At 41.2% G+C, this 26328-nt stretch overlaps 1 protein-coding gene across 6 annotated transcripts in view; it reads left to right on the top strand.

The window, feature by feature from the left end:
• The window catches only part of Ric8b (RIC8 guanine nucleotide exchange factor B), a 100608-nt gene that overhangs the window by 4950 nt on the left and 69330 nt on the right, over window positions 1-26328 (top strand). For all 6 annotated transcript variants that reach the window (XR_003837770.1, XR_003837771.1, XR_003837772.1 and 3 more), the window contains exons 2-3: window positions 3807-3854; window positions 25656-26264. Coding sequence is in view for 3 of the 6 variants with exons in the window: in XM_021173650.1 (XP_021029309.1) it covers window positions 3807-3854; window positions 25656-26264 (657 nt within the window). In the remaining 3 variants the exon portion in view is untranslated. The remainder of the gene's footprint in view (window positions 1-3806; window positions 3855-25655; window positions 26265-26328) is intronic.

The raw sequence follows: 26328 nt of genomic DNA on the forward strand, positions 1-26328 counted from the left end.
TTTTTTTTTTTGAACCAAAGGAATTTGAGGTTGCACTAGACATTGAACCTGGTCATGCTTAAGATAAATCTATACTCTGCTATTGAGCTGAAAGAACCAAACTGGTCAACTAGGTAAGGAAAGTGACTTGTGGTCTTCACTATGACTGATAAATTGATAGATGGCATGACAAGCCCTAAGGCCACCTGGGCATGTCACTGTCCCACAGCCATCTTCATCAGGATTCCATTTTGGAAATAGAGCAAGTTTATGGTCAGATGAAGACTGAAAAAGTTACTTAAGGTACTGTCACTGAAGTAGGTCTCCAAGAGCTAGGTGCAGGAAAGGAGGGCTGCTGATAGCTCAAGCTCATCATCCTTATGCTAGAGAATGAGACGGATAGAAACTGATGGCAACAGTTCTAGAAGTGCAGCCTCTGCATTTGAATGGGGATTTAAATATCCTGGATCATGTAGGAGGATGTTTCGCTTTCCATTTTTGAGGCTGAGCTTTGACTTTGGGCTTGCCCTAGGTTTTTGCATGGAGATATTCTTGTTACACTTTGTTCTTAGTTCCAGATTGTTCTACAGTCTGTTTTGACATCTAAGAAGTAGTCTTTGAGTATATCTGTAGACATCAATGAACTAACTCTGAATTCTCTAATAGGTCAGTGTTTAGCCAGATACTAGAGCTGTAGTAGCCATGTAATGAATACCTACCATGTGCAAAGTGCCAGCCATAGCATATACAAAATAAGGAAAACCTTACGGAGTGTAAAGTGCAGCTTGAGCAGGGTTGCACGGAGTAAGCAGTAGGACTGGACCTAAACTTGAGGTTGTGTGACACCTGAGGTTTGTCAGGGCTTCTTTTAAGTGATAAAGCCTGCAGTCCTGAGTCTGGTGTGCCACTGAGAGGTTCTAGCTTTCTTAGTCTTTACAGTGAACAGTGATTTTACTCTTTGATTTATATTTGACTTGCTCTTGTTCTGGAAATGAAGTGTATAAAAGCTGGTGTTTAGCTGGCTAACAGCTCTCAGGAGGCATCCACACCTAGGACGCTAGTTCTCTTCCCACCAGCTGAGCTTCAGAAAGGGGAGTGAGGCAACAAGATTGAAAGTTCAAGGCCAGCCTGGGACACTTAGAAAGCCCAGGCTCAAAAAATTATAAGTCTTTAAAAAGTGTTGGAAAGAGAGGCAGAGAGCATGTTACATCTGAGCTAGCTTGGATAAATGAAGCCAGCCTTACAGACCCCAGCATCTGCTGAGCACAAATGATTTTTGAGGTAATTTGTCATGCCCACATGCTAGTATATTTTCTAAGTAAGCTTTCATGTGACTAGATGGGCTTTTGAAAACTTTTATTTGTAAAATGTTACTTTTTATTATTTGAAATTTCTTATTTAAAGTTGTTATTATTTTATGTTCAGACCTACAGTGAAAAAGCAACATAAAAGTGAAAAACTAGCCCTTGATACTATTTTAAAAAGAATAATTCTATATAGGAAATACTTAGAAGATATTTTTGTAACTTAATATCTCCCCCCAAAATAATTACTTTTTTCCTGTCCTTTCTTTATAAATGCCAAAAAATTTTTTTTAGGAAAAATAATAAGTTTTAACAAGTAGACACATTTATTCCAAATAATTTACAGAAGTAACATTGTATGTAGAATGGCAAAACTAAGACATTTTGGTTTCTAAGTACAGTTATTTTCATTTGCAGGGAGCCTTTGCTGAACTTCCACATAGAACATTATTGGCTTACCACCTCCTTATCTTTAGTCTTGAGTTTCAGTGAACCTTGGGCCTGTGGCTTCCTAAGTATAGCCCTCAGATTTATGACCTCCTCTTCCCTCTTTCTCTCCTTTCCTTCCTTGTTCATTTATTCTTTCTTCATCCTTTATTCCAAAGAGTTTTTATTATAAAATAATCCCAGTGAGTCACCTTTCTTTGAGTTGCTATGTAATATTTTATCAGATGGGCATATGCTTAGTAGAATATTCTGACACTGACATACACGGTTTACATTCAGCTTGCCTCTCTTACTATGTTAGAAGGCACTGTTGTGAGTATGTTTATGTATATAGGTTTTCCTCTCATTCTGCATGACTCCATTAAAATAAGTAATAGGAGTAGGAGTTCTGGGTCAAATGGGGTAAATGTTTTTATGGCTTCCAGTCTGTGTTGCCAAATCACTCTCCCTTTAAAAGTTTGTGTCAAATGGTACTGCTTTGAGCAGCATTATGCCAGCTTGGGATGTCCACTCCTCATGTGGCTTTCTGCCTTCAGTCTTGCTCTCCTTGAGCTGGCCTATGAGCTAGTGCACAAAACACTCATGCTCTTCATACTCCATCCTGGCCTTCCCTGGTCGTCGGTAGCCTGTTGTCATTTCAGATGTAAAGTTTCAAATCTGTGCCTTCTCTCTGCAACACCAGTTCCAGTTGGTTTGCATCCGCGCTTGAGTAGCCTCCCTGAGGTTTCCTTAAATGACCTTATCTCTTAACCTCTTGTTTTCCCTTTAACTGTTTCTTATATTCAAGACTGCCTCTCTCCCAAAATTTCTACAGCTCCTTTAATTCAAAAACTGTTGCTGCAAAGCTGCAAAACGGAACCACCAAATGATGCTGTTTTTCACACTTAATGCCCCTGTTTTGTGGTGGGTGGCCAGTCCTGTGGGTCAGTGTGGACAGGGAGATAGACAGGAAAGCAGACGGTGCCGAGGAGTGGCTCGTTGGTTTGCCTTAGGAAGAGCTCAGGTGGGATTGATTCAGAGAGCACGTGCTCTCTGCGAGAGTTGTAATTCTGTGCTCCTGGTTTGTGACCACCACTCCCTATGCAAACAAGCCAGTTATTCTACCCATTTGCCTCTGCTCTGCTACACAGTGGAAAGTATACACTCTGGCCAATCATTCCAGGGGAGCCACGATCCCTTCCTCCCTGCCAGTTAATTTGTCCTTAATCTCATTAGCAGCACTAGTAGCAGCAGCAGCAGCTTCCTGATGTATACTGTTTACTACTTGCCAGGTAGTGAGATATTTTAGGTGCCATAACTGTCAGAACCCTCACAATCAATCACCCTCTGAGCTAAGGATTACTTCATTTTCATAAGAGGAATCCAGGCACAGTTTACTAGCTTGAAGTCACAACTAGTAAGCTCAGGAGCCTTTTTGCAGGTTGTAGGTTGTCTCCCTGCAGTTCTCTGATGATTTCTTATGGAATGCAAAAAAGAGAATCCTAGCACACTGAAAGACCTTTCCAAATCTCAGTCAAGTCTGTGCTTCCGTTCTCGAGTTCTTTCAGGTGCCATCCCCTAACATTGTCCCATGTTTCAGTCTCAGAGCTGCCAGCTTCATGGACGTATCACATACATTCACACACCTACAGCAAACTCCTCATTTCCCTGAGAGTCCCGCTCAGACATCCGGTGCCTTGTGCTAACCACTCCACCTCTTTGGATAGTTGCTGTCTTAATTCTCTCTTCTCCCATTGTATTTATGCCATAATCTTCTCATGAGGCTTTATGTTTATTTACTTACACGTCTGTCTTACTTTAATAAGAATATTGAGATGGGAGACCAACATTTATTAAAAATTAGTTTATAATCCCAGCACTCGGGAGGCAGAGGCAGGCGAATTTCTGAGTTCGAGGCCAGTCTGGTCTACAAAGTGAGTTCCAGGACAGCCAGGACTATACAGAGAAACCCTGTCTCGAAAAACCAAAAAAAAAAAAAAAAAAAAAAAAAAAAAAAATTAGTTTATATATTTTGTTTAAAAATCTTTAAAGTTTATCTTATACTAACATAACAATGTTTCCCTTTTCCCTCCTCAGCATAGGGCTACTTTCAAATTTGAATCAGCAGATGAAGATAAAAGAAAGGTAAGGTTGGTGTGTGTGTGTGTGTGTGTGTGTGTGTGTTTAATCCTGGGTAGTTAAGTAGTGGGCTTGTTTTCATCTCGTGGTAGTTGGTTAGTTTTTGTTTTCAGTTAAGTTTGTAAGACTTCCTGAGAAGAAAGAGGTGCAAGGTTTAGGGTTGGTTACACAGAGCCCGCTGTTCATCCCACAGAGCCCCTGGGCTTACAGGAGTTGGGGAGGGTTCAGTGGGACTATCACTAGACTTTCTTACTGCTAAAAGGTTGCCCATTTTTGGTGGCAGAATTCTAGGTTGTAAAAAATGCCAGGCTAACGTAAAGCTGTGCTAAGCCCGGGGAAAGCAGCATTTCCTGCTGCTGCCCCTCAGCCGCAATTTCTCAGCACTGAACTTCTTATGTTGTTACTCTCACTACACGAGACTACCTAATGTATGCTTGCATGTTGACACTGCCTATGGCTGCCTTATTTGGTGTGTTAAAGGATCATGTTACAGAGGAGAAACCAGTCCTGCCCTTTTGTTTTTCTGGGTCCTGTACCTCCTCTATCCCAGCCTCACAGATTCAGGATTAAACGAAGACTATGGCTGAGTTAGTTCCCAGTGTCAGAATCTTAGATGCTGGTAGTGGATCGATAACCTTACATACATCCATTTACCTCACTATAGCCAATCTCTGTGCCCGTTTCTCTTATATTTTTGCTTGTGAGCCTAGCCTGTAACAGCTGAGCCATCTCTCCAGCCTGTGCCTGCTTCTCTTTATCTCCTAAGATTTATTCTCTTAATTGAGACCTTCTTCTGGATTACTGCATAAGTATGTTGTTGTTTTTGAGACAGGGTTTCTCTGTGTAGCCCTGGCTGCACCATAACTCTCTCTGTAGACCAGGCTGGCCTCAAACTCAGAGATCTACTTGCCTCTGCCTCCCCATTGCTCAGATGAAAGGCTGCATCCCCACTGCCCAGCGCTAGTTAGTTTTTGAGCTGTCGACCTTTCACTGTGTAGGGACACGTGGTTTTAGTTGCTTGTTCATAAATCTAAGGCAGCAGTCAGGCCATGTCATTCTTGGCCTTACAATCTTCCCGGGACTTCCTATGCTGACAGGGTGACATAGTAGTGTCAGTGATCTGATCTCTGCATGCTTCTACAGCCTATAATTTCTATCCCCCTTGTGTTTTATGTATGAAGTGTTGATGGTTACCTGTACATACACAGTCTTTATTTATAGCTTTCCTCTGTTAATTACTCTCCATGGTAAACCTGTAGGACTCCTGCTGGTTGACATTGTTGCTCATCTCTGTTTGTCACATCTGCAATGCTGAGCTCACAGTGAACACTCAAGAAGTTCATTAAATCAGTGTCATGGAGTGGAAAGAAAACTTACTTTTGGATTTGGACAGTGCCAATATGTCAAAAGATAACCTTTTGGAGTAGAGATATATTGAATGAACATGTTTTTTGGATAGCTTTAAAAACTGGCCTTCTTAGGAACAGTCCCTTATCTAATGAGTCAGAAGCTGGGGCATAGACGCCAAGCGTATGTACATCTCTAGATGATCTTCATACAGAATGCACAGGATCTGTGGAGGACAAGCTGGTAGTTAGCTATTAAAATTAAGATGCCTTTTGCCCTTTGATCAAAGTGTGTCTCTTTTGGAGATCGGTTTTGTTTAGATTGAACCCAAGTGAACACTTTTTTTTTCATCAAAACATACATCAAGAGGAAAAGATTGGAAACAGCCAGCTGAGGTGTATTGGGAGTAAACACTAGCACATTAATTAACATAATAGAGTACTAGGAGGGGGTAAAAAGAGAGTCTATTATGTGCTGTTGGGAGGAATCAAGTAAGGTTTTAAAGCAGGCAGTGAAATGGCAGACTCACAATAAACATTCAAGCTAGAAAGGCAGCTACTTACCATGTGTTTGATTAGAAGAACCCACCCTCTGCTTATTACATCCGCGCTATATTAGAGGCCAGGCTTCAGAATCTTGGGTAGCACTTTCACTTACAATAAATACATTAAGAGCAGGAGACTACCCAGTCAGTAGAGTGTTGGCCACACTCTCAGTACTTGAGTTCAGTCCATAGAACCACAGAAAAATTCTAGGCACAGTGACACTGTAATCCCTGCACTGGAAAGAGAGAGACTGAAGAATACCTGGAATACACACACATGCGTGCGCACACACACACACACACACACACACACACACACTTGCACATATATACATGCACATACAGTGTGCATAAAAAGCTGAATACAGATGCATTATCTCATCTAAATGTCATTGGAGAGGAGAATTTTTCTATATTAGTTATCCATGATGTTGTTTTCTGTAAGGTGGTAAAAAGCCTGACATTGTCTAACCACTCTCCCTACTTATTGTCTACATGGGTTTGATTCCATCAGCATTCTTCTGATACACACACAATTCCCCACATGCTCAAAATTCTTCCTACTTTTAATATTTACATGTAAGTACACATCTTTCCACGTACTTTAAATCGGTGCTATGTTGCTTCTGTTGCCTGTTATGGTGTGAACATTATGTAAAGTTGTTAAACTGTGCTCTTAAGTAATGATGCAAACGTCCCTGTGTTCAGAGCAGAGACGGGTTTTTCCTAATTGCTTTGATGCAGAGGTTGTTTGGATCTGTTGGTGTGAGATCGCCCTCTGCTACTTTCTGATCTCTGGAGAGAGTAACTTCTGCCCTGGTGTTTATTGCAGTTTGTGTGTAGATTCCTGCTTCCTGGGAGGTCTGTTATAAACAAGAGTCATTAGGGACCTAGGTAGGTAATCTTCATTAATGCAAAACATCACCAAACAAACCCATTTCAGTCTCCAAGGGTTAAAACCACTAGTGACACTTTGATGCCTCCGGTGCTTTTCAGATACTGACAGGGAAACTGCAGGACAGCCCCATGCTCACAGCTGTAGAGGCTCTCTGTGGAAACAGAGCAGTAGGCACTGCACTGAGCCCAGTGTGGAAATGTAAGGAATCAAATGACTGTACAGATCCTTTGCTGTCCGGTACTGTCCTGAATGTCCGGTACTTCCAGAGCAGGGGTGCTCAGCCTGTGGGTCATGGCCCATTTGGGGATCACATGACCCTCCTCTCAGGGGTCGCCTAAGAACCTCAGAAAAACACAGACGTTTGTAGTGTGACTCATAACAGTAGCAAAATTACAGTTATGAAGTAGTATTGAAGGTAACTTTGTGGTTGGGGTCACCCCAATATGAGGAGCTGCATTAAAGGGGCATATATAGCAGTAGGAAGGTTGAGAACCATTGTTCTAGAGCCTTCTGTCAAGTCATTACGTTGGTAACAACAAATCAAGACTTTGCTCACTTTCAAAAAGGACAGTGCTGTGCTAGAAAACATCAACCAAACATCCACCCATAGTAATATCTTTCTAATATTAAAAAAAAACAACAACAACTTTGTGACAACCTAGAATAAGAGGCAGTGGCGCCTCTCTGCGTAGGGTGACAGTGATGCTCTCTAGATCTGGTCCCTGACACTTCTGCTGTGATTTTCAGTTTTACAGAGGTTTGCTTCTCCCTCTAGTGCCATTCAGTGTGGTGGGCATTTAACAATGAGAAAACTGCTCACACTGCTGGAATGTGGTGAATGAAGCCTTATACAGAAAGGATTCTTCAAGTAGGCATAGTTCTTCCGTGTCCACTCCTATGTAGCTGTCTCATTACCTTTTGAAATATATTTTGGAATACTTAAAATTATGTTCCAATACCTTGTTTTATCTCTCTCTCTCTCTTCTTTGTTTTTTTGTTTTTTGTTTTGTTTTTTTCGAGACAGGGTTTCTCTGTATAGCCCTGGCTGTCCTGGAACTCACTTTGTAGACCAGGCTGGCTTTGAACTCAGAAATCTGCCTGCCTCTGCTTCCCAAGTGCTGGGATTAAAGGCATGCGCCACCACCGCCCAGCTTGTTTTATCTCTTATTTCATCACTGTTGAAACACTATTTAAGAGTCACGCTTAAGGCTGGAGAGATGGCTCAGCAGTTAAGAGCACTGACTGCTCTTCCTGAGGCCCTGAGTTCAAATCCCAGCAACCACATGGTGGCTTTCACAACCATCTATAATGGGATCTGATGCCCTCTTCTGGTGTGTCTGAAGACAGCTACAGCGTACTCATATACATAAAATAAATAAATAAATCTTTGGGGAAAAAAAGAGTCAGGCTTAAGGTAGGAGCTAGCAAAGGGGAATGTACATATTTTCTTTAAGGAATAAAGTTGGCTGCAATTCTAATGTCTGTGCATCTGATGCAAATCATGACAGGTGCATGTGAATCATTGCAGCTTGGATAGAAGCACCTGCTTACTTTACATCTCCCCTACAGTGGCGGACTGCGATTAGCTGTCAGTGCACACACACATGTATCGTGCAAATCTGTGGGATGGGGGAAAGCAAATGGTAAATAATCTGGAGACCCACATCCTTGAGACAGTGAGGGCTCTTACTTTGGTTTTTAACACAAAATGTTTCTCAGAAAGCAGTAAAGAGTATTGCAATAAAAGTTGATAAAGATATGTCATAAAATGAATTGGGTTGGGTTACAGCTCAGGGACACAGTTTGCCTAGCATGTGTGAGGCCCTGGGTTCAATCCTCTGTCCGGGGGTGGGGAGAGGAGTAGACTGTTTGACCCTCATTGACCTGTACCTGAGAATACAGCATTATCACCGGTGGAAAACCTTCCTGTCTATAACTAACATCATTTTCCTCAGAAGAATGAGCACTGACATACCTAAACTACAAGCATCTTTCATAGCTTTAGACTCAGTTCTCTTAAGTGGTAGGTCAGTTGCTGAGTTGAAATTGTGAGCTCTTTATGGGGACAAGAAGCCTGGATTATTTATCGTGGATTCTTAGCTCCCAGCACTGCATGAGGCCCTGGATAGGCACCTACACTAATGCAAGTTAAGGTGAGGGGAAGGAACTTGGAAGTTGAGTGGAGGATAGAATTCCTGTGAGTAGAGCATATTGTGTGGTTTTGTGTTTTACATTCTTCTAGTTGCACATCAGAATTGCAAAATACAACTCACAGTGTTGTTCACTGAGGAAGCAAGATACAAAAGTATATTTGAGGAGTGATCACGGCTTGGAGTTCTGCTAAAACCTACACAGAGAAGTACAGCAAGGAAGTCCTCTAGATGCTGCTGCTTGACGTACTGCTGTGGAGTAGGCTTTTTTGGTAAACTTTTGAATTATAATAGATTGAGCTGATTTAAGACCGTAATTATTTAATAACACAGTATAATACAGTTGTATTTTAGAATCGTGTGATTGGGGGCATAAACATAAACCAGGGCTTTCTGGTTTTTAATTTTTTTTCCAAAATTGAACTTTCTTGATTACTTTATTAAATTAGAGTAGTATTACTTACAAAGCCAGTTTGTATAGTAAAATAAATGTATCTGAATACAAAAGTTCATTTTGTTATTTCAGATATATCGGTTTTTAAGCATTCCCTTTTAAGCTTGGCTCTGCATATTAGAACATGTGTAACCCACGCGGTTCCTCATGGTCCTCTGTACCGAGACCCATGCTAGGCTTAGATTCCTGGCTTGCTGTTGGCCTGCGGTACTTGGTTTCATGCATACTCAGTTACAGATACATAGGTGCTGGCGATTGTCACTGCGGACTGTGGAAAACAAGTGGCAAGTGTGTGAATTTCCTTCCTCCAAGGGAAATGTGCCAAGGCAGAATTGTTAATCCCTGGCTTTGAATCCACTTGTAGGTAACATAGCTCGAGGCATGGATGCTTGTTCTGAAAGCTTTGTTCTTACTCAGCTGAAAATGTCAAAGTAATTAAAAAAAATTTTTTTAAACAAAAGCTTAATATTATGTCTAAATTTGAATCAAAATTTATTGGATACCTTTACCTAAGGAAACATATAGGTACATAGTACAAATATAGTGCTCAGTCTGAAACCAGTCTCTTCAAAGACAACCTTTTAGGCTGGGGAAAGAGTGCAGTTGTAGATTGCTTTCTAGCCTAGCAAGGCTCCACGCCTGACTCCCTGCACTCTTTCCCCCCCTCCCCCGCTTTTTAGCATATCCAAGGTTTTGCATGCCCCTCACCCTACAGATGATGACTTTAAATACTTTTAATTCCATTCAAAGATGAGCACTCAGTATCAGGTACACACCTCAGGTGTTTACTTTTAAAGCTCCTGTCTAGCAGGACCCTAGCACAGATCTTAACTGTTAGGCAGAATGAATGCCTAGCCATAGTGCAAATCAAGCAATGTGGGTTTTATTCCAGACTGTACCTTTCCCTGTAGATGTTTTGCCAGATAGGGGAAAAGGACAGAAAAGCTCTTCTAATTTAGGGTCTTCGTGTGATCTTTAAAAACAATGACTGTATGTGCGCACATGCATGCTCATATGTCCACAGGTGCACGTGGGAATGGACATGACATGTGTGGGGAGACCTGAGATGGGGACTCTCTCTAGTCCAGTTCCTGGAATGGCGGCTTCACTCCCACCTTGTTAGGAGCTTCTGCTGTGCAGTGGCTGCGTTTGCTGCTCCTCCTGTCTCTACCTCTTGTTTCTCCTTAGCAACACTGGCTTACTGATGCAGTCTGCAGTCAGAACTCAGGTCATCAGGCTGGCCAGCCTGTGCTTTTACCTACTTATTGAGCCATCTTCCTGGGCCACCCTATGTGATCTTTATGTTACTTTTTAGGGTACCTTCCTCGGGGGATAAGAATAGTGGAACTGTCGAGTTGGGGGAGGCACATTTTCTCATCTGATCATCCCAGTTTATTTTGCAGCCAGGATAGTGTATGGAGCTCTATAAGTCAGCACCCTAATGAAACCTATCAAAATTATTTTTTAAAGTAAACACTTTTTTTAGTCCCAAGAGTACATAATGAAGAAAACATTTACTGAAAAAATTCTGGAATTCAGTTAAGAAAAGTGAAATTGGTGGAATGTGTACAGAGCTCCCCAATAGACAGGCATTGTAAAGAACATTTGGCTATGAGTTGAGGGGCTGTCTTCTCAGGAGGGACACAATATTTACATTTCTCAGTTTACTTTTTTTTGACTGCCTTCAAGATTTTCTCTTTCTCTTTAGCTTTTAATAGTTGGTTCTTTCCTTCTACCATGGCCTCTTGGGACCCGATTCAAATTGACAGGCTGATTTTCCAAGTGCTTTTACCAGCTGGACCATCATGTGGTCCCCTTTAGTGATTTTTAAAAGCATCTGTGTAAAACAGAACGTCTGTAATGTTATGGTGAGTAAATAGTATATATAAATACAATGTTTTTGCCAGACTCACACAAAGGTGAATGGGAACAAAGCTGTATTGTACTGAAGTGACTCCAGATGGTAACTGGAATCCATAAGAACAAATCAAAAGACCCAGAATTGATAATAAAAAAGCCAATAAAACAAATATCATATGCTTACTCTTCTTTCTACAGCTTCCTTAAAGATGATAGAAAGTAGTAATTATAATTATTGTTGGATTTGTATCACTTGCAGTATTATATAAAAGAAGGCTACTTTATAAGAATATTTCTATACCCCTCCAGAAAATTAGTATTAATCTGGAGCAGATCCAATAAGATGCATATAGTGAGCCTTTACACAGTGGTTCTCAACCTTCCAGTGCTGGGACCCTTTAACATGGTGTCTCATGTTGTGCTGACCCCAACCATAAAACTGTTTTTAATTGCAACTTCTTAACTGTAATTTTGCTACTGTTATGAACCATCATGTAAAATATCTGTGTTTTCTGATGGTCTTAAGTAACCCTTGTGAGATGTGTCATTTGATACCAAAGGGGTCTAGACCCACAAGTTGAGAACCACTGCCTTAAAGTTACACCTTAAGTACACAACTCAGATGTTGATGACTGTAAGACTTCACTGAGAGTGATTAAAGGAGATTTAAATAAATGAAAAAAAATCCCGTGTTTGTGGAATGGAAGACTTACTACTGCTAGAGAATTAGTGTTTGTCTTACTGATCCACTAATTCAGTATAATCATTTCTAGAATTCGCGGTGGCTTCTTGTTAGAAATCAGCAGGCCAGGTCTGAAATGAAAACAGGCACAGAATAGCTTAAGGAATCATGGAGGGGAAAAGTGAAACTGGAGCTGGGTATGGGGAGGTGTTTTGTAATCTGGGATGTGGGAAATAGAGGCAGGAGGATAAGGGGCTCAAGGCCAGCCTTGGCTACTTAAAAAGTTTGGGTCCACCCTGAACTGCATGTCTCAAAGAGGAGTGGGAGGCAGATTCAACAGTTTCAAACTGGACAGACTGTTGGTGTTCAAGACTGGGAACTAGCATGTAGTGACTTTGACTATTAGCAAATGAAGTGTTACCTAGGAAACCATGAATAAATGATGTGGTTGGTCCTTACCTTATGCTGCACTCCGTTCAAAAGGGCAGATGGATCAAAGATCTGAATCTATGAGGTAAAGACTTAAAATTTACTGGGAAAAACAGAAATCACCATTCTCTCAGATGATACCAAAAACATAAACAAAAGAAGAAACAGACAAAAATGGACATTGTCGGAGTTAAAAAACATTTGTGCTCTAAAGGAAACTATCAGGAAGATAAAAATGATAATTTGCAGAATTAGAGAAAATGTTAAAATCATATATATGGTAAAAATTTCACTTAAAATATGTAAGAAACTCCCTGAAAAATTTTGAAGTTTTATTTAAGTTTCTTTTATGTGTATGAGTGTTTTGACTGCTTGTGTGTTTGTGCGCCACATGTATGCTTGGTGCCTATGGAGTCAGAAGAGGCGATCAGAGCCTCAGAAACTAGAGTTAGAGATAGTTGGAAACATGTAGGTGTGAGGAACTGAAGCGGGTTCTCTGCAGGAGCAACAAACGCTCTTAACTACTGAGCCGTCTCTTCAGCCCTAAGAACTCTTACTCAGAAGACAATTGAATTTAAAATGAACAGTAAACTCAAGATCTAGGTTTCCAAAATAAAAATTGACATCATTAGTTATTGGATAAAGGTAAACCGAAAGTGTCATAAAAATCAGCTCACCTCTACTAGGCTAGAACAGGACAAAAACAAATATTGACAAGAGTGTGGAAACCCCTGAGCATTCATTCACACACTACTTGTAGGAAGTGGTGCAGCCTGTCTGGAAAACAATCTGGCAGTTACTCACAAAGCTAAGCTGCGTTACTGTCTAACATACCAGTTGTACCCCTAGGTATTTGTGCAAAACTCTGCGTGCACGTGTACACACACACACACACACACACACACACACACACAGAGGTTTGCTGAATAATAATAAAAATGTAGAAACCACCCAGATGTCCATCAGCATGTAAATGATGAACAAAATGTGTTATATTCCTGCAGTAGACTGTCATTCAGTTAAAGAAATAAAGTAACTGATATGTGCTAATGGTGAATGGACTTTGAAAGCAGGCTAAGTGAAGGAAATTAGGCACAAAAGGCCAGACAGATGTTGTATGATTTCTGTCAGTGTGAAACGTTTTGGATAACAGATCCTTGGTGACAGAAAATGGATTAGTGGTTGCCAGGGAGCTGGGACGAGGGAAAAAGAGGAGTCAGGATTTACTGCTGATGGGTATTGAGTTTCTGATGGGAGTGATGAAAATATTCTATAATTAGATAGAGATGATGGTTGCACAAGTGTGAATATGTACTCTAAAAACAAATAGGTTGTGTACTTTAATAGAACAGACTTTGTGTGAACTGTATCTGAAAACATTTGGTATAAAAAGAAGTGTTAGTAGATACAGTATACTATATGCCTGTTATTCTTATAAGTCCTGTGCGTCTTTGTGTACATTTAACCCTTCCAACAAAGCTTTAAGGTGCATACTGTGGCTTTTTTGTTTTACAAGAGAGGAAGCAAAGGTACATGGAGGAAATACTATTTAAACTAGTGAACTGGTAGGCCATGGTTCAAACCTAAGCAGTCTGTCCCATAGCCCATGTGTTACACCATATCAGACTAGAAAGACCCATTGTGTGGCTTACAAGTCTCCTTATTTTCTGGCTTAGGTATCCAAATTTTGAGATTTGTTGCAAAGAATAGACGGAACTTAGGCACTGAGCTGATGACCAGCATGGAGAGGCATCAGATAGCATGCTCTCCACGAGGGGCCAGATGCAGATGAGAGCACTTGGAATGAGGAACTTGTGAGGAAGATGTGCGGCCAGAGCAAGGCTTCAGTTCCTCTTGGCTTTAGTGACCATGCCCAGAGGTGGAGCAGTATCTTACAGTGTGGGCTTGTGCATCCTGCCATACGGTGACCCTCTGAGCTATCCTCACCTGCCATCCCTCACCAGCACTGCTCCCACTTAGACTGGCTCTCTCAGTTTCCACGTTCCTCTCTGGTCTGCTCATGGCTCTCTCCATTCTTTGGTTACCTCCTTCCAGCGACTCAGACACTTTCCTCCTGCTCAGTAACACACCTCCCCAGAAGCTTCCTCTTAGAACTGCTTGCATAATTTATTCAGCATTTAGTACATAGCTTAAGTTGATGTGTATTAAAAGATACTTAGCACTTACTCATTTTACGTATGTGAAATCTCTAGTATTATAAATTATTTGAGTCATGTTCTCTTATCGCTCACTAACCCAAAATAGATGTTTTTTTTTTTCACTTAATATTTCTCCTAAAACTTTTTTTCTCATTTGGGAAATTGTGATATGCAAGAAATGAAGATATTTCTTCTCTAACTGCCAATATTCAATACCTAAGTTTTCAAGACTAAAGTTTTACACATACACTGTGAAAAAAGGATTTTTTTTGGAAAATAAAGACACTGAAATAGTAAGAGAAAAGTTGTGGACTGGTTTAATGTTGGAAGAGAAATGTTTTTACATCTGCTTCTCTGCCTTCCGTCAGGATGAGACGGGCAGCTGATGGGTTTGGAAGTGTCCTTCTGCACCTAAGCTGCCTTTCCCATCTGTTTATGAATGTTTGATGCCACAGCATGTCTTCTCAGGACTGCTCATTAGCGAAGAAGTTTCATGATTGTTACTCAGAACTTTCAGTCTTGCTGACAGATACAGACCCTAGCCATAGGACTGTACTTCTGACAAATGAACACATCCAGGAAGGGAAGGTGGAGACAGAAGCTGACAGTGAAGGGAAGGTGGAGACAGATGCTAACAGTGAAATAAAGCTTTACTCACAGAGCCAGTGTCTAGTAAATAAAAATGAGAATTACTTTGTTGTTCATAACATGAAGTTGGAAAAAGCCAAGTTTGTCAATATAAAATTGATGAACGTGAATTAAGGTGAGTAAGTATTCTTTTAGAAAATTTGTTTAGCTTAGGATTTTTTTTTATATATAAAAAATAGTCACATTTGATGCCCAGAATCCTTTTCTTTAACCTTTATTACAAGTATGCTTCTCTATTGTAAGAGTAACTCATTAGCTGTTTAGTATTTTTAAAATACAACTTTTGAATAGTTCTCTTACAAAACTGACAACAAATTATTAACTTACTTCCCACTACTGCTATAGTAACTTCCCTTGGTCCCTTCCCTCTCCCCGCCTCCTTTCTTCCCTCCTCCTCTCCCTCCTCCCCTCTTTCCCTTTTTCCTCTTCCTTCCCTTCTTCCCATCCCTTTAGCTCTTCCTCTTTCTTGCATTTGCTCACTTGCTGTACAGAGAGGGCAGACGTTGAGAACTATCAGATTCAGGTGGCTAACCTTGAGTTCCAGTTAAGAACTAAAATTAGATCCCCGTGGAGTATATATCCCCTGACGTCTGGTAGAGAAACGTGGGCATAACCTTGAACAGCCAGAAAGACAAAATCCAAGGGAGTTTGTTTGACTCTAAACATTTCTTTGACATCTCCTTTAACAATTTAAAATTCATATGACTTTCGTATTACAATTTGTAATGCATTAACATGTACATCCCAGAATTTTAGTATCACTGTGGTCTGAGAAGATGCACTAGGACTTTGACATGATGCCGTGTCCCCAAATAAACATGCATGGTCTATTTTAAGACTGAAATCCTATCCTGTCACTCTAGGGTCCTGGTTGATTCCAGTGAGTAACAGATGATGTAGGACTGTAGTGAACATAGAGAAAATATCAAGGGGAAAGTCCATGGTCACTGAAGAGAAAGTGCCGGGCTGTAAGTATAGCTTATTTCATTGCCAGTACCAAAGAAGAGCAAGAAATGTTAAGTAAGATGAAAAGTATAGAACCGTGTTTAAGAATACAGGTCTGTTTTAGGAGGGGGGTAAATTACAACCCCTATTTTTATTCACTGGATTAATTTAATGTGGAGTAATTTTTAATGTTAGGAACATTCATTTTTACCTTGTTTCCTGTATATGACAAGTATCACGTATATGTCTGCTACTTTAATTTTCCCAATAACCCAAAAAGTAGGCATTCTTTACAGATGTGGAAGTTAAAGAAGCCCGTCATTTGTCCCAAGTCCTAAAGCTGCTGAGGGCCGTGGCAGCTGGGGGTGAAACCCAGAGCTTCAGCCACCTGTTAATCCTGGGGACATAGCATTCTGCAGCTCACCCTCAGTGTCTCTGATGTTCCCAGGGAAGAGCAGACATACATCACAGGGCTTGCCTCCCTCCAAGTTGGGGAGAGAGATAAGGCTCCACAAACACAGTTCAGAGTCAAACATGTTCGAATCTGTAGCCAAGATAGCAAGAACTCTGGACTTAGAGCAATGAGACATTACTTCCTACTTTGGGATGGGGAGAAAGATAGCATTATTTTTAAGACAGGAATAATTTAGCAAGGTGAGCAATTGAGAAGACACACTAAATATTGGAAATAAGAAATTAAGAAGGCCTCTGGAGAGGCCCATACAGGTATTAACAAGTCACTGTGCCTGCAGCAAGGATACTGTGACACTGATAATTGAATATAAGTTTATAAAGGTCAGTTACAGGGACTCTGACCTCTTACTAGCTGTTGAGCTTGCATGTGCTTAGGTGACGTGACACTGTGAGACTGACAGAGAAAAGTCTTGTCATCAGCAGTGTTGTCTTCTTGCTGCCAACTTTAGGAAAACATCCCTCACCTTGGCACGAATGCTGCTGGCCAAGTTAGCCAGCTGGACACAGGGAGGTTCGTTGGCTTCTCTCTCCTTCCTTTTCAAACCGTTCATCCAGGTGTCAGTACCGCTGTCACTGCCCTTCCCCAGTTCCCCCTCCTGTCTTCACTCAGCCCTCTGTATCTCTCACTCACCGCAGCTTCTGCACAACCGGGGAACTGCTCTCTGCGCTTCTGGGCCTGCCTCATCGTTAGCTTAGTGTTATCCACATTAAGTTAGTGCTGTTCCCAAAATTCAAGTCTAATCATTAACACCCTACGCAAGTTCCTCGTTTCCCTCTGGATTAAGTCCAAATTCTCCATCTCTGTCATCACACAGCACAACCTAGTCTTCTGTCTCTTTACAAAAAGGAAGAAGACAGCATCTCTCCACCACACAGTCCCTCTGATCGCCACCACAGTTCTCTTCTCCTGTGTCTTGACAGTATCTACTGTCCACTTTCTCCACTGCTTTTATCAAGGTCCTCATGATGTAACATTGCCAAATCCTTAGGCTGGTTGATCTTTTGTCTGCATTTGAAACAGCTGAGCATTCCACCCTCAAAATGCTTTTTTGTCTGTCTCCCAGAACACCCACACTTCTAAATTTCCTCTTAAAGACCAGTCATGGTGTTGGCATTTTCCAGGGCTCTTGTACCTTTTCGTTCTGTTTTCCTCTATACAAGCTAATCTAGTCATAACTGAAGTGTTCCTTTCTCATACAGAAGCAGAGCTTCAGTGGCTGCTTAAGGCTCTCCCACATCTATTCAGCTTCCGAGCTGACGTCCTTAGAAGCATCTCAGATGTACAGTGTCCTTACAGAGCTCTCTAAGCCTGTCTAAGCCAGGAATTTTCTCCCAGACAGCACAGTTCTATCAGTCCCTTCCCTCTGCTGTCACCACTACAACTGAAGCTGTGCTTGCTCTCTCTCAGTCGCTTTTCCATACACAGCCAGGTTGGTTTTCTTCTGCTTCTACATTTTAATTGGATTTATGTCTTCTCTGCATAAACTCTTTAGGAACTTTTCATAGCAGTCAAGCTAAGTCTCTAAGTCTCCACACACCCTGCTTCCTGCTTACCTCAGGTCTAGTGTGATCATGGGCTTTCCACACCTCAGCCTGTGCTCTGTGTCCGTGCCCTTCAGAATGTCTGGAAGCATCACCCAAACGAATGTTTCTCCAGTTACTTAGCAAAGCATCCTGGCTACTTCCATTTATAATGTCTCATAGTAGTTATGGTTTTATTTATTTTCTGCTTTCTCAATTAGCCTGTGATCTGCTCAGCATCAGAATTTTGCCTCTGTTCAACAGTCCTGCCTCCCCCACCCCCTTACACACACGATGCCTAGAAAATCCCACACACTGATGTGTGCTAGGTGGCTGATGATTGTTTCTCAGTGAGGGAAGCTGATGGTCCTTGGGAGACACTTGACAATGCCTGTGGACATTTTTTATTGTGATGACTTGGTGGCAGTGCTGGTGTGCTATTTATTAACATGCTGTAGACACTAAAAATGTCAATAAATGTCCTAAAACACAAAACAGCCTTCCAAAACAAAGAATTTTCTAATCCAAATTGTCAATATGAGAAACATCTGGCTTAGATCTGTGAGAGCACTTACCACATTAGTGTGGCTTATATTTCCTCGTCACAGTCCACTTGACTCTAAATTCCTTACCTTTACCATTGTCTCGCCACATCACCTAGGATTTATAAGAGAGTTACCCAGGGAATTCATGATTGTGGCTAAAGAGAGGAACAAATGAATGTTCAAACTAGCTTGTCTCTAGTTATTTGACAGGAAGTGTTACTGCATAGGCTTTGCAGCAGACCACAAGATCCATTGCACATGAAGCATAGCATAGAAGATTATGGAGAGAACATGCATGAGACCCATATCTCAAATGTGTGTTCTGTTCAGGTTATAACTAAATTTCACAAGAGTCAACACATTTAAAATGACAACCAAGATAGAAGTGGTAAGGGATTAAAGTGTTAGCTTTTACTTTTCAAGTAACTGCTCTGAGGTGACCATCCAGTCATGTGAACTGCTCTGCTCCGAGAATTGCGTGAGGGTGGAGTTGTGGGGAGGGTACATTTCTTTCCAAGTTGTCAAGTCAGACTTCATTGCCTAAGCAAAGTCTTAGAGTCTCACAAACAGCCTAGACTGGAAAGGGGAGATAGATAGATAGATCATAGCACTGCATTGGCAGGAGCTCAGAGACCTTGTCTGTAAACTAGCCAATGTGCTATAACCCAGCAGCCATGGGTTACTACTTAAGAAAGGAAGGTTGGACAACTTTCCATTTTCACCTTAGTGCCTAATGATGAAACTCTAGATCAGCACACTTAATGAAGCTCTATAGTTTGTATTCTCTGTATTCCAGTTGGTTTTAGTTCCTTTGTTATGTACTCAAAGAAAATTTACAAAAGATAAAATGTATTATCTATAATAGTGCCTCAAAGATTATTTGTGATAAAGGACTGAGGGTTTAGTGGGTTCATTTTCCCCTAAATTGCAGTAGAATAGTACTTTTGTGAAATGCAATCAAAATTAATCACTAAAAGAAATAACCATATTCTTAGTTGTCTTAGCAATGTTAGCCTCCTGTGGAGATTGCTAAGTGAACCCTCTCAGGTTTTATATCTGTCTCAGCGTCTGTCCTTACCTCTGCGACAGGCTGGGAGGGGAATTCACCCATGTTGATGTGCTTTTAGAAGTGATTTCCGAAAGCCTCTTTTGTTTTCATGTGTATGGGTTTTTAAACTAAGTTGTTTTCTTTATGTTTAAAACTTGAAATTTGCTTTTAAAATAGCTTTAGAAGCCACCTCCTAGCAGTGTACAGATCATAATGGATCATAAATGTTCACGTTCCCTTCATAGCCCCTCTTGCTTGTTTTATAGCTGAAGCCAACACTGATCTTAATTCTACAGATACATAAGAAATTCTGCCTTTCCTGGTTTGGGAGAGGGTGCCCTCCAGTGCCTTGTATATTAAAGCATGACATTGGGGAAGAAAGAAGCCCAATAAAGTGATATGCTCACGATTACGTTACTAAGTGGGAGATACTGTGGCATAGCCATTCGTCTACAGTAGAAATTGCAGTGATATCAGATGGTCTGGCTGGAATCCCCACCTATCTTTTAGCTCAGTGTCTTTATGCAGTCACTTGGTCTACTAAGAATCATATAATAAGTATTCATACACATTTTTTAAATTGAAAGGCACATATAAAAGTTTTTAGTAATCTGCAAGGCTCATAAACAAAAGCATAGGATTGGGAAGCCATACCTTGTAATGTGGAGTCCATCGCTCCTCTGCATTTCATGCTCACACTGCAGAGACAACAGGCAGTACATTCAGTGTGTCTGTTTGAAGTTGTATTTATGAGGGAAGACCTAGAGAAATGGCTCATCAAAGAGTGCATAGTGCATTTCTAGAGGACTCAAGTTCAGTTCCTAGTGCCCACATGGGTGGGTCATCGCTGTCTGTGACTCCACTCCCAGGCCATCTAATGCCCCTTTCTGGCCTGGGAGGGAGGGTACCAAGCATGTATGTGGTGCATAGACATAGGCAAGACACTGATGTATATAAAATAAAAATAAATCTTTTTAAAAATGTTTTTATATAAGGACCCTGTAGCAGCTGGGAAAAAATGAGTTTTTTAAAATGTCAGGAAACACAATTAGGTGTACAATTGTTTGTTAATATGTATGTTACTAGAGTCAAATAGCTGAACTAAGGGTAAGGCCCTTGGTCTGGCATGTAGAACATAGTACATAGTATGGCTGTGGGTATTGTTTTCATTATTATAGCTGTGGAAATTTTGCATATGTGTACAATGTATTTTGATCACAATTCTTTCTCTAATTCCTCCTGATCCACATCTCTCTCAATTTCTTGTCCTTAAAAAAAAATTAGGCTTTTTTTTTTTTTTTTAAGTTTATACCTTAAACAACATAATGCCTTTAAGTAACCTAACCCCTTCTGGGAAAGTTTCCTTGTCTGAAAGCCTTTTTTTTTTTTCTTTTTTCTTCACAAGAACAGAAGTTTCTGCTGCTTTTTTTTTCCTTCCTAGAAAGCAGAGTTAAAACAGCGTTAATAAGACGCTGATGTTTGCAATTTAGGAACTTGAGTTGGTTAGTTTTGTGGATGTGTCCTGTACTGCACATGCTCAGTAAATGGTTACAAGGAAATAAAAGACGGGAAGCCTCCAGGAAGGTCTGGCTGCTGTTATGTCTGCGTCGTGGCCTCTCTTACGAGATGCATGTGGTGATATTCCCATTGTACAGGTGGGAAAATGGAGCCCCGAATGTGACTGGTGTAAGTTAAATTCTGTGTCTACCCACACATCTACACCATCCCCTGCTGAGAGGAACTCATGGTGGCTAAGTCAGGTCAAACCAGCCCTTCTGACTTCAGCGCCTCCTCAGTGCTTTCTTCTTTTGTAAAGATGAAGTCTTTGTGCTGCCTGGCAGCTTTTAGTTGTTTAGGCAAACCCTAGAAAAAAACAGACAGACGTACTAAATACAGGATGATTCCTACTAATCGTGGCCGTGATGTTCCTTGGGAAGGAAGGATGTTGGGGGTTAAAGTGTTTAGGGAAAACTTGGAGTAAGATTTAAACTTAGCTTAGAAAATGGCTGCACTATAGGCAGAGAAGATTGACGTTCAGAGATGGGGAGGGTCAGAACACAAGAGAGATAAATGTGAGATATTTTGGTAAGAACTGCAGGCTCAAAGGATGCCTTGTTAGAATGGTATGAGAGCACTCCAGAGACAGGTTAGGCCAGCATACGCAGAACTCCCGTGTTCACATGCGGGGGGTGGGGGGGCCTCTACCCATGTGCAGGTGTACGCACCCCTCCACACACAAACCACACTACACACACATACCACACACACCCACACCAAACACACACCATATACCTCACACCACACACACACACATACATACATACACATATACAAACATACATACACACACACACACAAAACACGCATAAATGTTTAAAAAAAATTTAAAGACGGATAATAGGGTCTTATGCCAAACTGAAGATGTAGGATTTTTTTTTGTCTTGTGCTTATGTATAATAGAAACCTATGTTAAATGTTCATCACATGCCAGTCCTTATTTAAATGCTATATCTGTGTGATAATTGAAGGTAAGTGCAGTGTCTAAAGAGAAAAATAACTTACCAAGGTAACCAGGCACAAGTAGAAGAGGCAAGATTTGAAACAATCAAGTTAAGACCAACTCCTGTTTCTGATTACACCATCCTATTTGGGTTGTAGGATCATTGGTAAGATGAACAAGTTTCAAGCCCAGGGTTAGCCTTAAACAAGTAGTGTGCCTCCCTCACATATGGCTTTTAACATTTAAAAATGTTAACTTGTGATCAGATAGCGATCCTCATTGGTACCCATACTGTGCTGACACACAGGAGCCCAGGACATCACAGAAGTTCATGTATCTGTTCAGTGGCTGTCAGCTCTGATTACTGTTCTGATCAGTGTGTCTGCAGTTCTGCAGACAGCTGACAGTGAACCTTAGTGAACTAACTAACATCTAAGATGTGCTGGCCTGTTCTAACTGGATTCAGTACTCAGACTGTGGTTTCTGGACCACCAGAGGAGCAACATCATCAGGAAACTTAGTAAAAAGGTTCCAGCTTCCCCCCATATCCATTGTCAGAAGCTGGAGGTGAGGTATAATAGCTTTCAGTGGACCTTGAGTAGTGATGGGGGTGTTGGTGTTTAGAAACCATCATTACAATCTACTCTAGACTTTCAGTTCAGGAGCAGATTGCTTAATTTTACTGTTAAGTGTTTGTTATTGGGTCTTATACTTTGTCTATGTAGGCCCACAATATGTTTTAAGCATAAAATTGCCTGGGCAGTGGTAGCTCATGCCTTTAATCATAGCACTTGGGAAGCAAAGGCAGGTGGACCTCTGAGGCCAGCCTAATCGAGTTCCAGGATAGCCAGGGATACAGGAAGAAACCCTGTCTAAAAATAGAAAAATAGTAAAGTCGATTTAGAGAATACTCATCTTTGCCTCAGTGGTGGGTACTTATGTGCCATGCACAGAGCCCTAGGTTCAGTCCCCAACACCAGTACACATTGATAAATACTGGCAGGGCAGAGTGAAAGGAAGACATGAGGGTCTTTGAAATATAGAAATAGTATAGGCAGTCAGATAGAGTCATAGAGAAGGCTGCCCCTGCAGTCCTTTTGCTTGGTTGTAACATACACACTCAGCTTTTCTGACACAACTGGTTTCTTCTAAATTCCTTTGACTAGAAGTTATTGTGTCTAGTAAAATAGTAAGTATCTGTTAACTACCACTTGCTTGTTACTTTCACATGTCCTTTTTATGGGTATATGGTGTGCATACATGTATGTATGTGTAGGCACATAATAGGGATACACATATGTGGGCAAGTAGGATGTGTGTGTACCCAAGATTGATGTCAGGCGTCGTCTTGGTCACCCTTTGTCTTATCTATTGGACTCATTTTATTGGACTTATCTTATATATTAGACTCAGTTGAGTCCAGAATGTACCAGTCCTAGTTCAGATAACTGGGTTAGTCCAGGATTTCATTTCTGCCTCCCACACCCTGGAATTCCAGGCAAGCCACCATGCCCACCCAACATGAATGTGGCTGCTAGGGCTCCAACCTCTGAACCTTATGTTCTTGTGACAAGCACTTGCATCGCTGAGCCACCTCTCCAGACCTACATGTTCTTAAATACTTGTATTTTCCGAAAATGAGTTAACAGCTAAAACTTTGTATTTACCAGTCATTACATGAGGTATGAGAAATGAGGTGCTCGGAGAACCTAGGATTGACAGCTGCTGGGAAACAGAAACTCTTGTGTTTGGTTCTGGGTGGTCTGTGGTGAGCCTTTAGCTTTACAGCATAAACTCTAGGTGTCTTAGACGTCTTGCACGTTCTTCATTGGTTTCAGTTTCCCAGTCCTTTTGGTTTGCACTGCAGCCTTGGCTATTATAATTCACTTGCATGGTATCTTCCCTCTGTGTCTGAAGAAGAAAGGGATCGTGTAGGTGTTTGTTGTTGTTGCTGTTGCTTTTAGTTTAAAGAATAGATATCTGTGTACTATGCCATATTCATATATTACATTTTATATTTAATATAAATATTTAATGGGTGTTTTGTTGGTATGTATGTCTGCACCATATGCATGCAATATGCAGTGCTCATGCAGGCCAGAAGAGGGAGTTGTATCCCCTGAAACTGGAGTTACAGATGTTTTTGAGCTTCTATGTGGTTGCTGGGAATCAAAATAGGCTAGCTTCTGGAAAAGCAGCCAGTGCTCTTAATAGCTGAACCGTCTTTCCAGTCCTGTATTCTAGGTTTCTTACGTAGGAAGATAGATAATTTCTTTCTTGAAAAACGTTGTGTGGTGGTACAGACTGCTTGATTCTAAAATACTGCCTTGCCAGTGATGTGAAGACAGTAAAAGAAAGCCTTGCTCTCAGGTGTTCTAGGGTAGAGTTGGTTATAGAATCTGTCTTTTAGCTTGTCAAGTAAAGCTCTTTTATACCTTTTTTTAGAGGACATATTTATATTTAAAATTAATATTTTCACTAGATGTATTAACATTTCCATATGACTAGGCTGTATCAGGAAGTTACATATGACCTTGGGAGTCTTGGCAACATAATGTTTGACCCAGTTAGTTTCTTTGTGAGGAGTTGAACTCTACTGCTAGGCTAACAGATGGAAAATAATGGAGTACAGAATGCCTTACTCACACGTAGAGTGATAGCACTGGCTTGGCATGCATGGGAATGAGATTGACTTTGAGAGATGCAGACCTGCAGTTTACAAAGAAAGCTAACATTGAATTTTGAGGCAGTGTTACTAAATTTGGCGATAATATAAATCCTTTTAAAAACACAAGATAAGGGCTGTAGAGAGAAGTCAGCTGTCGAGAGTGCTTACTGCTCTTCCAGAAGGCCCAGGTTTGGTCTCAACACCCACATTGGGTGGCTCATAACTGCCTGTAAGTCCAGCTCCATGGGAGCCAGCATCCTCCTACCCCATAGACACCCCACACAGCTATGGACAGTTCCCCAGCTTTAGCCTTACCTCTCCAGGGGGAACAGCTGTGATTCCCCTTTGCGCCAATACTGTGCCTTTTAAGGCCCTGTTAAGATTAAAGCTATCGCTGGGCAGTGGTGGCACACGCCTTTAATCCCAGCACTTGGGAGGCAGAGGCAGGCGAATTTCTGAGTTCAAGGCCAGCCTGGTCTACAGAGTGAGTTCCAGGACAGCCGGGGCTACACAGAGAAACCTGTCTCGAAAGACAAAAAAACAAAAAACAAAAAAGATTAAAGCTATCGAAGATAATTTATTCTAGTGGTTTAAGATAAAATATGTGGTTTTAAGAAAAACAAAACAAAACAAAAAAAAACCCCCCAGAAAACCTAGTACCCAGAAGGCAGTGACTGCATCTCCAGCTTGTCCTGTGTCGCTGATCCACTGCCCAGTTCAAGTTCCTCACCCTTGCTGGACTTTAATTTCCATTTCTGTAGAACAAGTGAGAGATGTGAACAAAACAGAACCCGTCTTCTGGTTCTGATATTTTATGATTTATATAAAAGTAAAGCCAGATCTTAGAGTCATATCTTTAGCCTGCATTGGTAGAAAATACTCTGTTTGAAATCATTTGAGCAGATAATGATTTTGGCATACTTGTTGTTTTTCAGAAACTCTGTGAAGGCATATTTAAGGTCCTTGTCAAGGAGGTCCCAACGACATGCCAAGTGTCCTGCCTGGAAGTACTCCGCATTCTCTCCAGAGACAAAAAGATCTTAGTTCCTGTAACAACTAAGGAAAATATGCAAATACTGCTGAGACTAGCCAAGCTCCACGAGTCGGACGATTCTTTGGAGAAGGTGTCAGAGTTCCCAGTTATTGTGGAATCATTGAAGTGTCTGTGTAACATCGTGTTCAACAGTCAGATGGCACAGCAGCTTAGCCTGGAACTGAATCTCGCTGCAAAGCTCTGTAACCTCCTAAGAAAGTGCAAGGACCGAAAATTTATCAATGACATAAAGTGCTTTGACTTGCGCTTGCTCTTCGTCTTGTCACTTTTGCACACTGACATCAGGTCACAATTGCGCTATGAGCTCCAGGGACTCCCGCTGCTAACCCAGATCTTGGAAAGTGCCTTTAGCATCAAGTGGACCGATGAGTATGAGTCGGCCATAGACCATAATGGACCTCCTCTCTCACCTCAGGAGACAGACTGTGCCATTGAGGCCCTCAAAGCTCTGTTCAATGTGACGGTAGACAGTTGGAAGGTGCATAAAGAGGTAAGGCTGGGAAAACTACACACATCCTTCTGGAATTACACGTCTGGGTTGTTCTTACAGCTGC

The sequence above is a fragment of the Mus caroli genome, chromosome 10 (assembly GCF_900094665.2).
Source record: "Mus caroli chromosome 10, CAROLI_EIJ_v1.1, whole genome shotgun sequence".
Lineage (NCBI taxonomy): Eukaryota > Metazoa > Chordata > Mammalia > Rodentia > Muridae > Mus > Mus caroli.